Source organism: Abramis brama (assembly GCF_963993115.1).
Source record: "Abramis brama genome assembly, chromosome: 1".
In the NCBI taxonomy this organism is placed as follows: Eukaryota; Metazoa; Chordata; class Actinopteri; order Cypriniformes; family Leuciscidae; genus Abramis; species Abramis brama.
The window spans coordinates 34,104,756-34,122,491 of record NC_139963.1 but is presented as its reverse complement, the minus strand read 5'-3'; the positions used below and the strand labels follow the sequence as shown (position 1 = coordinate 34,122,491).

Genomic DNA, 17,736 nt, shown 5'->3' with positions numbered 1-17,736 from the left:
CAATTGCCTGTTACACCTCAGGTGTGCATTAAAATTTCAACACTCAAGCAGTTCAGAGTCAATTATTCCATGGAAATCACTTGTACACGTGCTTATCTCTAGACACTGGTTTCCATCCCTAAAACGTTCTTCGAAAGTTAACTGTAATGTGGTCAGCAAACCTGGAAATACAGTACTTGGTAGCCATATTAATCAGCACCTTGAAATATGTGGTAATCAATCAGAATCAAGAACTGAGCAATGCTGAGGTATGAAGGATTGTACTAACCTGCACGTCACACTGCAAACCATCTCGATGTTTGCCTGCTGACACGGAGGACGATTTAAGGAGGTGATACAGAAGGTGGTACAGAAGGTACAGACAGCAGGAACAGCAGCACTGATTTGTAGTCTTCGCGATATCTCACAGTGTAATTTATTTACACACAGCAGCAAAAACCAAGAGGACGGTGCTGAATGGCCTCATCTGTTTTTTACGGCGGATTTGTTGCATTATGTCCTGTTGGAGCTGAGTGTGTATGTATGTGTGTGTGTGTGTGGTGCGGAGGAAGAAATTAATTGATCTCGGTCATGTTTAGAGTTTAGTATGGAAAGTTGGTGTGCATTGCACACTACTACATTCAAAACCAAAAGACTAGATGATAAAATCAAACCTGTTCAAATGTTTTTGAGCATTTTTAATTGTGTTTCTGATGTTTTTAATACAAATTTGCAAAAGATACAGTAGGGTCTAAAAGTCTGAGACCTCATTGAAGATATTGGATCCAAAATAACACAAAATGACTAACAGAATAAGTTTGCTGTTTTATTAAACAGTTTTGCATTGTTGCAATGTCTCCAGTATATTTTTTGTGTTACTTGTCAGCAAAAAAATAATAATAAAAAAAGCCAGTCATTTTGCATCATCCAGTGGACTTTTTACAGCTATGGCTTTTGTTAAATCTACAGATCAGACTTCTGCATTAAATGCAATTTTGTATTTCTGCCCATGGACAATCAGATCAACAGATGTTTTTTTGGCAAATGTTTTCTAGTCATATAGCTCTGATTTAACTTTTTTTCAGCATTTCTACTGCATAGACAGACAGATTTTATTAAAACCCCATTGTACAATCTGTAAATTACCACTTTTAATTACTTTCTTTGTATTATATGCTAGTGTTTTACACCAGCGTGTATACAGGTTGGGTTCCAGGTACAGGCCAGAAATTGAGAGAAACAGAAGGATCTTGCATGGGGAACAGGGAAGGCCTTTGCAAACATAAGAACATTCATATATCAGTTAGATATGTATCTGTCAAAATGTCAGATTTTTCAGATATAGACCAACTAGCCCAAGACAGCAGTCGTCTCAGACGAGCAGGATGGATATACAAGCTATGTCCGGCTGGGACGAAATCTGTTAAATAAAATATATATGTATACTGTTGTAAACTGTTGAAATTCCTTGTACAGACAGCTGTCAGATTACCATGGTGACATGTTGAACAGGAGTATGATAAAGGGAAATGCTTGTGTTAGTAAATGTGTGAAGGAGAGAAAGGGAGGATGCGCTGGGAGCTTTAGGGAGGACTGAAAGCGATGGCACAGTAACAGTCTGACAGATCCTATTGGATTGTGTGCCTGTCATACTCTTTCCTTTCTAATATGTATATATATATATTTATATATTTATATATATAAATATAAATGTACCAAATATATTCTGTACATACATACATACATATATATATATATATATATAAAATATATATATATATATATATATATATATATATAAAATATATATATATATATATATATATATATATATATAAAATATATATATATTTAAAAAAAAAATATATATATATATATATATTTTATATATATTTAATATATATATATATATATATTTTATATATATATATATATATATATATATATGTATGTATGTACAGAATATATTTGAATTCAGAAAGGATGCGTTAAATTGATCAAAAATGAGTGAAGTCCTTTACATTAATAAAAAAAAAAGAAACTGTTTTCGCCATTAATAATAAGAAATGTTGAGTAATAAATCAGAACGTCTGAAGGATCATGTGACACTGAAAACATTAGAATATAAATACATTAGAATAGAAAACAGTTATTTTAAAATATAATACTATTTCAAAATATTACTGTTTTTACTGTATTTTTGATCAAATAAATGCAGCCTTGGTGAGCAAAAGAGACTTTTCAAAAACATAATAAAATCTTACTGACCACAAACATTTGAACAGTAGGGTATATATACACACACACGCATATTTTAGAACCATGACTGTAAAAATCTTGAAGTCATAGAAGTTCATTGATCAAAAACGTGTTGGAATGCTGTATTTATTACACTCCTGTGTATAAGTAAGTGTGAGTGTGTGTGTTTATGTGTAAGCGAGCATGTGTTCAACTAGTCATTAGTTTCCCGGCTGCTGCTGTGTGTGATTCACTCCTATAGCGGGGCAGGCAATAACTCTTAATATCATACTCAATGATGAGATGGTATGGGCCAGCAGGGATGCAAAGATGGAGAGAGAGAGGGAGCCGGCCTCAAATCAAGTCAGCTTTTCAGTCAGCAGTGCTTTAATGAAAACTGACTGTGAAATGATAGCAACCGGTGTGATTCATGAGTGAACACCTGCATCTCACCCGTGAACAATCTAAATAAACAGAGTAGAAAAACTGGAAATTAAGGTTCTACAGACACTCTCTGGAGCAAGGAAATTGTATCTTTTGTACAACAGAGTTCACGCGATTAATGCCACTAATTTGCTTATTCGATTAGTGACATAGAAAGAGTGCAGAATCTTAAATATTCCTTATTGTTTTTTACATGTTCCTTTTTCAAAAGCCTAAAATCATTTATTTCCAGGTTTATATGGAATTTTCAACCCTGAGATTTTTTATGTGGTGTTAGATTTTATTTTTTTAAGATTTTAAATAGCATTTGCAAAAGAAACACAATCCCACACTGCAATAACTGCACTATTTTTTTCACTGTAAAAAATCATATGATCAATAAGTTATAACAACATGTTTTTACATAGCTTTAACTCACCAAAATAAGCTAAGCAATTTTCAACTTTTTGTTATAAATTATACAAGATTCAACTCGGTTTAATGCAGTTTAATGCAATTTAAGTTGAACTGACTTAAACATCCAAGTTGATTGTACTTAAAAAATGTATGGCAGCAACTTTTTTTTTCCAGTGTATTTGGTCTTACTGCACTGGCAGATTTTTCACTTGTTTTAAAGGTGCTCTAAGCGATGTCACACGTTTTTTAGGCCGAAACATTTTTTGTCACATACAGCAAACATCTCCTCACTATCCGCTAGCTGCCTGTCCCCTGAACACACTGTAAAAAAACGCGATCTCTGTAGACAGCCCAGGCTCCACAAACGGCAACAAAAACAAACTGGCCCAGCCTGGACCACGAAACATAACAAACAGTGTTCCAGCCAATAACCGCCAAGAATGATTTGGGGGTGGGGCTTGGGGAGTTAGTGCGCGTGCACATGAAGGGGGGTGTGGGGAGTGGAGGAGAGAGAAGCATGAAGAGGGAAGTTAGCTAGAGGAGAGATGTCCTAGACAACGACAACGACTAACGTTAGCATTATATTCTCTTGAATTTTGATATGGCCGACACACGACCAAAGAGGGGGAGGGGACGGGATGAGGAAGAGGGACAAGAGTTTTGTTTGACAATACTTCGAACGTCAACAAGAAGTGATGTCACCCAACATTGCTTAGAGCACCTTTAAGTATAAAGAAGTTTATATTGTAAAGTGCATTAAAGATACAATCCATGAAAAGCCTTAATATCTTATGCAATGCTACTTCTCTGGTAAACTGGTCTTAGTTTAAGAGATTTTTATGTGGGAAAATAAGTCAAAAAGACTGATTAAACTCATTAAGATGAATTTTTGCAGTTCAGGAACGTATAATAATCTACCCCAATTTTAGGGTGGATGTGAGTTGGAAGACAAAGAGGCAAATGGATGGAAGTGTAGAGGAGATGTTGTGACAGTCCGGGAGCGCGCCGCGTGGGGATGGCGAGATTGGTGTCAATTGCTTTGGTGTTGAGAGCCAAGCCACTGGTGTCATGACAACAGCAGATTGCTGAGTTAGACAATTACCTGCCTGAATACCAGAGCTCGAGACCCGGCCCCTGCCCTCATCCCGTTACCTAGGAGACATGGATATGTTGAATAATGCATGAGACTCATAAATAATTCAGCTCGAGGAGGAACTACCACCAAACGGCACTAAAATCAGATCGCACACACACACACACGTACAGTGTACAAAAACACAGTGTCACACACTTTTCTCATTATCGGCACAATGCAAGTGACAAAGTCCAGCCGGTTTTCCTCTCAGGGCAAACAAACACTGTGTGCAGAATGCTTACACATCACAAAATTATGGTGATGTCTGGCATTCCAACTACCACTAGTCCTTCAACATACACTGATGTAAAATACTAGAAAATAAACTCAAGGAAATGGATGCGCATTTACAAAAAGTCATTACAGCGTTCAAGAGACCTTAAACGAATAATATCCATCATTAACACTATCAAGGACATTCTGTGCGAACAGACTTATACTGTATATACACACAAACACGCGCTCTTGCAAGGTCAATTGTGATATCATACCTTCACATTCAATGTGACAGCTGCATATGGTCAAAGACAGGTCAATGTTACGTATGCACTCATATATGAGTCATCTGATGGCTGTGTTGTGAAAGATTGTGCAGCTGACCTTCTGTAAAATGCTGAACGTAGCCACCCATGAAAGCTCTCGCACTGCTTAATGCTAAACAACCATTTATAGCCTTAGACTTACCCTACACGGGACGTGATTGGTTGAAAAGAATTTTGCTCCTGCAACAACATAGGAAGTTAATCTAGGAACATGTCTTATATTGTATAAATCACTTCAAAGCAGTGGTTCTCAAACTATTTGACTTGAAAGCCTCCACTGTCCAACCCAACATAAGCTAAATATTTACAGTATCCCTGCTGGAATTATGCCAAATCTGCTTGTTTTCAAACTTTATTATCATAAACCAAGAATATTGATGTATTTAATGAATTAACCATGATTCATTTTGTGATTACAGAAGTTTCAAGAACTGTATGTTCTTCAGTAAAATAATAGTTATTCATTTTTAGTTATTAATTTCCCACACACCTACAGAGGAGAATGGAGAATAAATTGATGTATAGTTATTGATTTAATGGTTTGTTTTTAAGCATTTACATTTTGATATATTTTAATTTTTAATTTTAAAGTCATCCTGCAGCCCCATTATAAAGTTTGCTGAGGCCCTCTGGTTGGGAACCACTGCTTTTAAAGTGAAATTTTCCAAAAGATTTTATGACCTCTATTTTCTCTGGAACACAAAATAATATATTTCTAAGAATGTTTCCATTCTTTTTTTTGTCTGTACAATGAAAGTGGGCTTCAAAGTTGTTGTGCCCCTCTTTGACTTTCACTGTATGGACAAAAACAGTGTTTGTTTGCATCTTGTCATTTTTGGATGAACTATCCCTTTAAGCAAACGCAATGATGCTGTAAGTCATTCTTAAAATGTCTCTGTGTTTGCGTGTAGTTGCAGAACCAGGACTCCATACGCAGTCTGCTGAAGAGGACAGAGACAGAGCTGAGTCTGCGTCTGTCTGATGCGCTGAGGAAACAGGAAGACCCTCTCCAGAGACAGCGCCTCCTAGTGGAAGAGGAGAGACTCAAGTACCTGAATGAGGAAGAACTCATCATACAGCAACTGCAGTGCGTCTCACACACAAAATGTGCTGATAATGCCGTTCTGGGGTGCTAGCGTAGTGCCATTGCTACATAATGTGCAAAAATAATAATAAAATTTTCCAGTTATTTCTATTGCACAGGTTCTAATCAACTCATACCTGAAAGTGAAAAGATGCATAAAAATGAGGTATAAACAGTCTCAGTTAAAGACCTGCAGACCCACAACAACGGACAGCATTTCATTGATTTATTTTGTTCCAATTAAAAGCAGCAGGGTGACTAAATCCGCCTCTTCAACTCACTGCCAGATCAGTCGTGTTGCTTTTAATTGATAGCGGTTATTAAGTATAGCTAACTGCCAGTTGATGTGATTCAATTATTAACGGGACGCTGTTTGTAACAAACCATTTTGTGGGGGGTGGATTTATTTGACGTGGTTAAATTGGATTTTGAGTGTAAACACTCTGACTGTGTCTCTGTCGTTTAGTGCTAATACAATACACCCTGCTGCACTGACACTTATTCAAATGCGTGCCGACACTGTAGCGGGCTTGGGATTTTCTATATAAAAGTTCTACATTTTTGAACTTTTTAAATGTCATAAACATCAAAAAGTGCAAGATTCCCTTCTGTGTAATAAAACAGAGATCCTTTATAATAACTTCCAGTAATAGGTCCTTAATTTAGTGACATTTAACAAACCATGCGGGTTTATGCTTTTTCTGAAACGATCAATGTGTCATAAAACTAATGGGAGGATGTTTGTGTTGACAGTGATCTAGAAAAGTCAGTGGAGGAAATACAAAAGGAGACGTCTGTCAGTCACCGACACGTGACAGTGCAGGAGCTGGAGGAGAAAAGCTCACTGCTGCGGAAACTGGGAGAGACGCTTACGGAGCTGAAGAGTGAGACTCATTTCTGTCCTTCACATCCAGACACTTGAACCTCAGCTCTGTTTAGTTACAGAAGAGAGTCAGCGATGCTCGTTCACTGTTTTTCTCTTTGTCCCTCTCATTCAGATCAGTTCCCAGGGCTCCAGAGTAAAATGCGGGTGGTGTTACGAGTGGAAGTGGAAGCCGTGAAATTCCTGAAAGAGGAGCCACACAGATTGGACGCCCTACTTAAACGCTGCAAATCTATCACAGAAACTCTCACCACACTGAGGAGGTAGACAAACACTTACTGACTGCAATGATTGAATCATTACTAGTCTAGCCACATGGTCTGACTCTGTCTCAATTTGCTCTTCATCATTTTGAGTGCTGTAATATGGTTTAATCAGGCAGGTGAATGAGGGAGTATGGAAAGCCCAGGATGAGTATTCCAGCCCCTCTCCTAAACTCGGAGGAGGGGACGATTACAGGAAGAACACAGACTTTGACATTCCAACCAGCCCACCGCTAAACCTCAATGAGACCAGCCTGGCTAACTGGAGCCCTCACTCGGGTCAATGCCACGGCCACTCTAACCCGTCTCATGCTCAGCGGGAGAAAGATTCTCATGGGGTGGTGGGCTCATTGAAGGGACGGGGCCTGGAGGAGCTGGGGGGGCGAGGCGGGTCTGATAAGGCCTCGTCTGTGGAAGTGAGATTGGTGAGGAATTAGATTTAAGATGCGAGTAATTGTTTGTCTGTTGAATAATTGTGTTTTAAATGCATGGAATATCAATACCTTTTTTAATTTAGTAATGTTGTTTTAATATGTAAAGTCCGAGTCTGATTTTATTGAAGGTATATTTTTAACATTTAAGGCATTTATTCCAATGTCAATTTTTTTTCATTTTGAATAAAGTATTCCGAAAGGTAAAAATGAACCTTTGTGCCGCTGAAAAGAATGACAACGATTTAATTTATGATTTAAAATTCCCATTGTGCAAAAGTGACAGACCTTACGTTTAGTAATGGGGTTCATACACTACAATTCAAATTCAAACGATTTTTTTTTAATGATTTTATTGAGCAAGAATGTATCAAATTGTTCAAAAGTGTCAAAAGATTTGTTTAAAAAAAACTGTCTATTGATCAAAGAATCCTGAAAAAATCACTCATCACGGTTTCCACAAAAATATTAATCAGCACAACTGTTTTCAACATTGATAATAATAAGAAAGGAGCATCAAATCATTATATTAGATCGATTTCTGAAGGATCAAGGAGTAATGATGCTGAAAATTCAGCTTTGGCATCACAGAACTAAATTACATTTTATAATATATTTGAATAGAATCAGTTATTTTAAATTGTAATAATATTTCACACTAATACTGTTTTTACTGTATTTTTGATTCAATAAGTGCAGCCTTGATGTGAATATAAGAGATCTTACAATCCCCAAACTTTTGAACAGTAGTGTATATAGTTTGCTTTTAAAATCTTTTGAATGTTTTAGAGCTGAAAATTCGCTCTTGGTGTGAAAAGGCTTTAACGGTGGAGCTTGTTCACTAGCTGTTTTAAAACACTAATGATCTTATAAAATGTCATCTGTGTGTCTCCTCAGGCAGCAGAGCGGGATTGGGAAGAGAAGAGGGCCAGTCTAACACAGTACAGTGCTCAGGACATTAATCGACTGTTGGAGGAGACTCAGGCTGAGCTCATGAAGGCCATCCCTGACTTGGACTTTGCCGCCAAGCAGATCAAACCTGCTCAGAACCAGAACCAGAACCAGAACCAAAACCAAAACCAGAGCCAGAGTCCATCTAGCACCAATGCCACACCTGAACACAGGCCTAATAAACCTCAGCATAAACTCTCCAGTAAAGATGGAGGATCCAGAAGAGGCTCGGATGAACTGACAGTGGCAAGGTATCGTACAGAGAAGCCCTCAAAATCCCCTCCTCCTCCACCTCCCCGCCGGAGTTTCCCTTCCTCTCCTGGGCTTACTACACGCAGCGGAGAGATGATCATTCCTGGAAAGAGTATGAAGGTGACTGGCAACATACTGAAATACATGACACACACACAGATTATGTTGCATGTGTGCATTTATGCATGCAAACTTGCTCAAACATTTATATGCGAGCTGTTCCTGAAAGAGAAACACACAGAGATGAATCAGGGGAACACACTACATCACTTTTATTTGAGTGCAGGGTCTCAAAAATGTCAGGCATCTCATAAAAGCCACCTGTGTTTGTGGGTGTGTTAGTTATGGTTGATATTTTCTTTATCACCCTAGCTGTTCCTATGGTGATAAATCACCTGATGGTAACAGGTGAATTTGAAAGAGATTGAAAAAGATTTAGTTGGTTCTGTGTGTTCATTTCCCTTGTGTTTACTATTAATTAAGATTTAATCATTACATTACAATGGGACATATTCTGCACATTTGCAGGCGTTTTGTTATTATTTCATGGAAGTCAATTATAATGTTAGTCGAAACAGCCGTAATTTAGTTTAACAAGATTCATACATGCATTCATGTATACATAAATCCATAAATATTTATATTTCATAATATTGATCATTCATAATATTAATTTATTAATTGTTTAAAATTTAATTGATTGGTTATTTAATTCAATATTTTCTTGTTCAGATGTTTTTTATTGAGACTTACAGTCCATATAAAATAATTTTTGGGGTCACTGTTATACATGTATATACAAAGAGAATGTCTCCATAGTACATCAAACTTTGTAACTTGTTTTACATTTTGAAAGTGCATATTGTATTTTCAGATTTGTCCTTTTTATATTTGTGTATGCAAACAGAAGTCCGAATCAGAGGAGAGCGAGTCTCTGAAGCCACATGTTAAGCTGCGGAGGAGTATATCTGAAGCCCCCCGATCGGCCTCCACCCCTCCGACCATCGCTGGTGGAGAGCGAGAGGAGGGCGACGATGACAAGTTAGCAGCTGAGCTGGAGGTGAGCACATGTTTTACCTGAGGAATCACATCAGACCGTCTGTGCCCTAACGGCTGAAGTGTTAATGTTGGTGATTAATGTCCATATGCCACAAGCACCAGATGTGTCTGCTGTACACCCACAGAGCAATGCAATTATGTTCACACACACACTCATACACACATAGGTGGGTTCTACCAGTTGGATGGTTTGCTCATTCATTAAACACACATTAGCAGGCAGGAGATCTGAATTTCTGTCTGTGCTCTTTGGCTCATGACCTATTAAGCTCAAATGAGTGGTTTGACAATGTCTTGTGCTGTACTGATGTAAAGTGCTGTTAGTTGAGCACTAGTGAGTGTATTGTGGGATACCGCTTGTGTCTAATTTAACTGTACATAGAATCAAAAACCATAACACCTCAAATATGCCACATCACTTACCCATATACTTTATTTCTAGATGAATTAGTAGCTTCAGAGCAGGATTATGCACCACTCCAGTTGAATCCCTTCTACGTATCAATTCTATTTCAGAATTTGAAGGATGCAGAGTTGTAATTTGAATTAGAATTTATGGAAGTTGATTAGAAATGGAATGAAATACAAATGTATACACGTGCTCTTATTAAAACCATTTATAATCAACTTCCATAAATTCTAATTCAAATTACAACTCTGCATCCTTCAAATTCTGAAATAGAATTGATACGTAGAAGGGATTCAACTGGAGTGGTTGAATCTCTTGCGTCATTGCGTCATTGGGCGCAAGTCACTCCGGCCGACAGTGCATACCCTCTATTGAAGTATTAGTCTTCCAAAACAAACAAACAAACCAACAAAAATCTTACAGACCCCAAACTTTTGAACGGCAAAAGTATTTATATAAACTGTATGGAAAACTTTAAATAAATAAATTTGTTTTTCAAAGACTTTTCAAAGTTTTGACAGTATTGATATCGAAATTTCACATATGTAATGATGCAGTTATTCATCACAAAACTTTTAAAGGACTGTGCTAAATTTCTTTAAACTGCAATTCCAAAACTATCATTCCAATTTAGCATCCTATGTAATACTACTACTACTAATTCAAATTCCAACTTTTTCCCAATTCTGCTTGAGAACATGCAGCAAATCTTTTAAAGTATTTTTTTAATTAATGCGCAATTAAATTATAAACTTTCTCCCCAGACGTCTCCATTTACATATTATCATTTTGCCTGGAGTTCACTACAGTGCATTTCTCCTGACTGACACCACTTGAGCTGTGTTGGTGTTGATTTTAAGCTTCCTTGACCTGCTTCAGGGCAGAAACACCAACAAACACTGACACACAAACTGCAAGGCTCATTAACACCAAGTAGACAGATTTTGTTATCTTGGTTGAGTGGATGACAGGTTAAGCGAGCAGATGTCTCTTGTCCTCCATCCCCACTGCATGTCTCTGTTGGAAACCCTGTGGAGACCTGTGGAGATCTGAGCACTGCTGCAGTGACACCATGCCGACCTCCATCTCAAAACTAATGAGCCTCACAAGCTGCGTCTCAAAACAAACCCATCACTCAATAACACAATACTCACCCACACTCTACATTAAGCATTGATGAAGAAATAGCTGAGATGATAAATAAAGGTACAGTGTGTAATTTCTGATGGTAGGACATGTTCCACCCAGTTAAAGTGATATTGAATTATGGGATTTACAACCCTGTATGGAAATGTGTATGTCCTTAATGATTGACTTTCAGAGTCTCTAGAGCTTTTCATGAGGAATCCTGTTTGAACTGATATTGTGCATCCCATATTTTTTCATTCATTCTTTTCAATCTCCCTGAACGCTCAGCTCTTTGAGCGATATCTGATTCCCCCCCTGCCCTCTCCCAGGAAACACCCTCCTCCCTCTAGTTTACAGCTGTTTCCCCATCTGCCCTCGGTTGGACAGGTAACAGCCACTACTGCAAGCTATTGTGGACTGCTGTTGTACACTCATTCACACTCACACATGCATCTATAGTTTACCCCAAATGCTCAAAGTGTCCCTCTGAAATGTTAGTCATGCTCAAATATAGAGAGATGCTCTCAGGCACACACTCACACACACAAAAACATACCAGAAAGATATTCCCACATCACAGTGAGCACAATCACAATTAAACATTCACCACCTATAAAGTGTGTGTGTGTGTGGCCTTGCCAGTGCATGTCTGCTTTGTGTGTTGAAATGCCCAATTTCCTCCACTGAACCTAAAGGTTGTTTGATATTTTATTGTGGTAGCACTCACCCAGATTTCTGAATTTTGCTGTTTTTAAATTTGTATATGAGCTCTGTGATCTTTAAAGGGATAGTTCATCTAAAAATGAATGTTTTGTCATTAACTCACTCTCATGGCGTTCCAAACCCGTATGACTTCTGTGGGAAAAAAATACGAAATTTTGTTTTGCTATGCTCTTTTCTTTACAGCTAAAATGATTGGGGACTGAAAGTAAAAAAAAAAAAAAAGTATGCAAAAGAATCAAATATATCATAAATGTAGTCCATTATTTCAAGCCTTCTAAATCCGTTATACTTTTAATACTAAAAGTTATAATACTTTTGTGTGGTGAACAAACAGACATTTAAGTTAATTAAAGAAATATAGCTGAGTTAGATATGTCAATAAATCAGCTAATCCGATTCGCAAAACTAGCCTGAATGATTTGTTCACAAATCACGCTCTCAACTCCCTGACTCAATGATACAATCACAATGGTTAACAGTTCAATGGAGGTGTAACAGTGTAGATTTTAGTAATTTCCTCACAAAACAAGACTATAGCATGTCAAATGGACTATTTTTGGAGTACTTCTTTTGCATATTCTTGAAGACATGATAATTGCCTTAAAAAGAGTGACTAGAACAGTCTTCAGAATGTGTACCACTGATTTTGACCGTCATGAACGCAAGTAAATGATGACACTGTTTTTATTTCTGAGTGAACTATTCCCTAATGTGTTTGCATATTTATGTGTTTTTTTATATCATTTTGTATCTCTGTGTGCTATGCTATTTATGTACCAGCAGCTGACTGCATCTCAGTCTGGTTTACATGAAAACTCCAGTGATTTTACAGAGAAACCTCTGGTAAGAAGGATCTTAGAATCTCATACTTTTGTGAATCACATTTTAGGGTTAATTATACAAATAACACCTGCTATATTTCAGATGCAGCATGAGATTACCTCCAGTCCAGTTCCCCAGATAGTCTTGACTGAATGTAACTCTCTCCCCACGTCTCCTTCTGAGGACTCAGCACAGACCAGACCGTCTGACAGTGCTCAGACAATAAAAGACAATAACACTGGAAACGACATCAGAGTAAGCTACTTCAGCCACATTGTGAGGACACCTCGTCTGTCGCTGTGGAAACAAGACTTGACAACCAGCCAAAAAGTCCCTCGGATACAAGACTTGGATGCTGCCCAGAGGGAACTCCAGAGTCCTGTCCAGGATGTGACCCAGTCGTGCCCGCCTTTAACAAGGGAGAGAGCAATTAAACAGCCCCTGAGGAGGGAGCCACGGGTTCAGGAGTCTCTCGAGGCGGCGACAGAGATGAAAGACGAGCGAAAGAGGAAGTCGGACACTACATTGTCTGTCTTGCTGCAAAATGGGCCCGTAGAGACATCTCAAGTCAGTTTGATCCGCACTCAAGGCGTCGGAGGGGAAAAGGAAGACATCTGCCACAGCACGTACCGTCGACTGGACAGTCTGGAGGAAACCATCCGTGAGCTGGAGCTCAGTCTGATGGAGTTCAGCACTGATCCTCACACAGGAGACATCTTGCCCAAGTCTGCCCAGACACAGAGTTCCTCCACTCAGAGATCCGGCAGCACTCGACATACAGAACTAAACCATAGAGACGGAGGAGAAACAAACAAACCCATTGTCCCACCCAAACCGTCCTGCATCAGTTCATCCACAGCCAAGGTTCAACCTAGCCTTCATCCCTGGTCTTTCTTTCATTCTTTCAATCTTCTCGGCTATCTTTCTTCCTCTCTAGTGGAAAAGTTTTGGTCTCTTCTGCTGGGTTGCTCAACTAGATCAGTTTGTGCTGTTTTTGCAAATGCTTTGATAAATTGTTTGCCTCCAGCCTCTGTAGAAAAACGTATTGTATCTTTCGCACAATAAATTCTCTTGTTTCCTCCTCTTCTTCATTAGCCTACTCTTTTTTCCCCTTAAAATGAGTTTGCAATTTGATTACTTCCCCCTTGTCTTATTTTCCTCTGGTACATTGGACATTTTTATTGTCTTAAAATAAAAAGATAAAGTCCAGGGTAGCTCTTCGAAACTCTCTTCGAAACTACTCAAGTGATATTGTTGCATAATTTATTTGCTATTGTCTTCTCTCGAATTTGTCTTCGGAAAGTAGTTGTCAGGGTAAACCACCTTTGTGTGAGCGTGATACGAAGCAGCAATCCACCAGACGTCATGTGTATTACTCAGCTCCGCTGAGATCATGGCTGATCTCTGTGAGTGACAGAAGGGAAGGATTTGGACGATGTCACTTGTGTTTTCCACTGCGTTGCTCTCAGCCCACACATTTGTACACAAGCCAGCATTGCATCATCCCTCCTAACCATGGTGTTCGAGCCCCTAGCTGTAGGTCGATGCACGCTGCTTTCGTAGGACAGATTGAGCCTGGCAACCGTAGGTCCACATGATTGCAGGCATTAGATCCTCTTACAGAGCCCCTCGTTCAGTGATGTGCTCATTTGCATAAAACACAAAACTAATGAACCTCCTTGAAGCTTTAAAAGGACTGTTGGCTGGTTGTGACTCTGGTCTAGTCTATGATCTTGTGTAGGTAATATATGAAGAGCAAGGAAGGACTAGAGAAAGTGATCATTAGTAAATATTGAGAGCTTTTGTCAACTTTGTGCAGAAGCAATAGGATTGATAATTTCTGAATTCACAGATAATAATACGTGTATGTGTGTGTATGAAAGACAGAGAGGACTGCGCTGAGATGCTTGCATGTATTCTATTAAAAACACATCACCCTCTTGCACTGTTCTCCTCCTGCACTTCCTCTGACTGCCAGTGATTGCAAAAACACTGTTGGAAATTTGATGGAAATTATTACCAAATATAGTGCACAGAACATCTGTTCTTCTCTCTTGTCCATCTCAGACTGGTGGTGCTAGAGCGCTGTCTCGTCTCAAGCATCTGCAGCAAAGCGGATCAGAAAAGGTCAAAACAAGCAAACAGAGAGATGAATTCCTTAAGAACCAGGGTCAACAACAGGTATGATCTATCTGTTTATCTATCTATAGTTCTTTCTATAATTCTGTCTACTGTTCTATCATTGTATCATTCTGTATCATTTTGTCATTCTACCTTCTCTCTATGGATCTGTCTATTATTCTATGGTTGTATCTATGGTTCCATCCATCCATCTATCATGTTTGTCTGTCTGTGTGTTGTTCTATCTAACTTTCTATTGTTCTCTCTAATGTTCTATTGTTCTATGCATTCTATCTATCTAACATTCTGCAGTCTAACATTCTATCATTCTATCTATTTAGGCCTAGTTATCTAAGTTAAAATATTGAACTTTGGATCTTAGTCCTAGTTTTGTCTTAACTTAACTCAGTCTTAAACGGATTTAGTCTTCTTCTTAGACTTACTGCTGTGTTAGTTTGTATTATTTAAAATAATGTGCTGAAAGCTATAGATCATTTTCTGCTTGAAACCAATTCCAAACGTATGTCTGAAGGCATTTCAGTAACGGTCCATAGCTCGACTACTGCCGAGAGCTTTTACATTTACATTTTACATTTAGTCATTTAGCAGACGCTTTTGTCCAAAGCGACTTACAAATTAGGACTAAATTAAGCGAGTCATCGTGAAGAGGCAAAAAACAACGCAAGACGTGCTCAGAATACGAAATTCAGGCATTGTTCAGAGTAGCATAAGCCCGATAAGCGAGGATTTAAAGGAAAAGGAAAGATTTTTATTTTATTTATTTTTTATGAGGTTAAGTGCTCATGGAAGAGATGGGTTTTCAGCTGTCTTTTGAATGTTGTCAGGGATTCTGCATTCCGGATGAGGGTGGGGAGAGCATTCCACCAGCATGGAGCCGTGAATGAGAATGTTCTGGAAAGTGATTTTGTGGCTTTCTGTGATGGAACCACGAGACGTCGCTCGTTGACCGATCGTAGGCTTCTGGTAGGGATGTAGACTGAAAGTGAAAGTAGGAGGGAGCTGAGCCTGTGATAGATTTGTAAGCAAGCGTCGTCTCCAATGTTTTAGGAGATGTGTGTGCGTATGTCTGTGTGTGTCAGTCACAAGTGAAGTGAGGCTGGGAGGGAACTTTTCTAGCAGTAACGGGAGTGGCGCTTTGAAAAAGCTGAATTGGTGCGTCAATCACAGAACATTTGGGACTCTAAAGTGCACTTAAAACCCCCTAACAGAACAAAGAAACCAGAGACAGGTGGGCCTCAGGAGAAGGGGGAGAATGGAAGCATGAAGCCAGAGAATTGGGAAATGTGAGCTCTACAACATAAGCCAAGTGAGTGAGACAGGTGGAGAAAACAGGGGAGGTTTGAAAGATGGATTAGAGGGAGAAAAAGACGCACACTTACACAGACAGCTGAGGGCCTGTGTGCTATAGGTAAGGAGAAGATAGATATGCTGGTGCGCTGTAAATCTCCTTACTCAGTTTAATAAATCTGGCCCCTGTTCAACAGGCCATGAATATTAGAAAAGAATCTAATCTTTTATGGGGAAGGAAGAGAGAAACAGATATTGGCAAGAGAACGAGTGAGATCAGAGGGTTCAGTGCTACTATAATTACAGGAGAACATATTTGCTGTTATAGGCACTCCTGCTAAGCTGGATATGATCAGGGTTTAGACTTGTCAGTGTAAGAGCTAATTATTCCCTTTGAAGTGGACTGCGTATATCTCCTTTTTCTCTTAACTTTCCTAGCTGCAAATGGATACAAACATTTATGTACATTGTACATACATCTTTTCACCCAGACTCATTTCATTTATTCCTTTTTTTTCTGCATGCTGTGCCTTTTGATCCACATTTAATTCAGTTTTCTACTCTAGCCTTCTCTGAAAAGACTTTATCTTTCAAATGATTGCTGTCCCTGGCTGCTCATATAGATGAAAAGTGAATCAATACATCATTGCTCCACAAATACTTCATTCAGTCTTTATTGGTCTAATTCACCTGCTGTTTCTGACCTTGTCTTTATTAGACTAATTGTGAAAATTAAATATACACTAAGTAGTATAGGCTCAGTAAGATTTTTCAAAAAAGTCTGCATTTAGTTGATCAGCACTATAGTATTATTGTTCTGTAATACATAAAAGTAATATTGTGTACAATGTATAACAACATCACTGTTTTCTTTTTTAATATATTTTAACATTTTTAGCAGCCATTATACTCTTCGGTATTTTATGATCCTTCATCTTATTGTCAATAGTGAAAACAGTTGGGCTGCTTAATATTTTTGTAGAAACTGTAATACATTACAGCAAAATAAAAGGAATTTTCTCAAATTTAGTAAAAAATCCTTATGTTACACAAATTTCTTGAAGGTTTTCTTTTATCTATATCTCAAATTTTTTATTCAGATTGCAAATTTTAATCTCCAACCATAGTTGTGTTCTCCGGGGACTTTTTGAGAAGGCTGGGTGAAAAGGAAAAGAGTGAGAGAAATGAAAGAGAGGGAGAAGGTTAAAGGGGAAGAGAGATACAGGCGAGAAAGAGATGGAGAGTCTTTTTCTGCTCTATCAGGGTGGAATAATTGGCACTTCATGTGGAAAGACCCAGGCTCTCTGGGCTCTCTCTTTACCCCCATCACTCTCCTCTTCACTCCTTTTATCCGTCCTGTCCATCCATCTCCCTCACAACTGCTTAGAGTTTGAGCAGATCTCAGTCGAACACTTTCAGATTCCTGTCACACAGGAACCGAAAGAGTGTTTGTGAGTACTGATGGAAATAGAGATGTGTATACGCTCATGTTCAATAAACCCACCAAGATTTTGTGAATGGTCAGTTTCTTCTAACATAGTGCACTGTGAGTGTTTTAAATGTATGTG

The 17,736-nt window shown here is 38.4% G+C and overlaps 1 protein-coding gene across 23 annotated transcripts in view; it reads left to right on the top strand.

Moving 5' to 3' along the window:
- The window catches only part of srcin1a (SRC kinase signaling inhibitor 1a), a 129,176-nt gene that overhangs the window by 105,914 nt on the left and 5,526 nt on the right, over positions 1-17,736 (top strand). For 19 of the 23 annotated variants that reach the window (XM_084122341.1, XM_084122330.1, XM_084122336.1 and 16 more), the window contains 9 exons: positions 5,646-5,821; positions 6,572-6,702; positions 6,817-6,964; positions 7,080-7,389; positions 8,293-8,718; positions 9,506-9,658; positions 12,698-12,760; positions 12,842-13,603; positions 14,807-14,920. In XM_084122341.1, coding sequence (XP_083978467.1) covers positions 5,646-5,821; positions 6,572-6,702; positions 6,817-6,964; positions 7,080-7,389; positions 8,293-8,718; positions 9,506-9,658; positions 12,698-12,760; positions 12,842-13,603; positions 14,807-14,920 — 2,283 coding nt within the window. The remainder of the gene's footprint in view (positions 1-5,645; positions 5,822-6,571; positions 6,703-6,816; positions 6,965-7,079; positions 7,390-8,292; positions 8,719-9,505; positions 9,659-12,697; positions 12,761-12,841; positions 13,604-14,806; positions 14,921-17,736) is intronic. The other 4 variants (XM_084122343.1, XM_084122342.1, XM_084122344.1 and 1 more) reach the window with 2 other exon arrangements.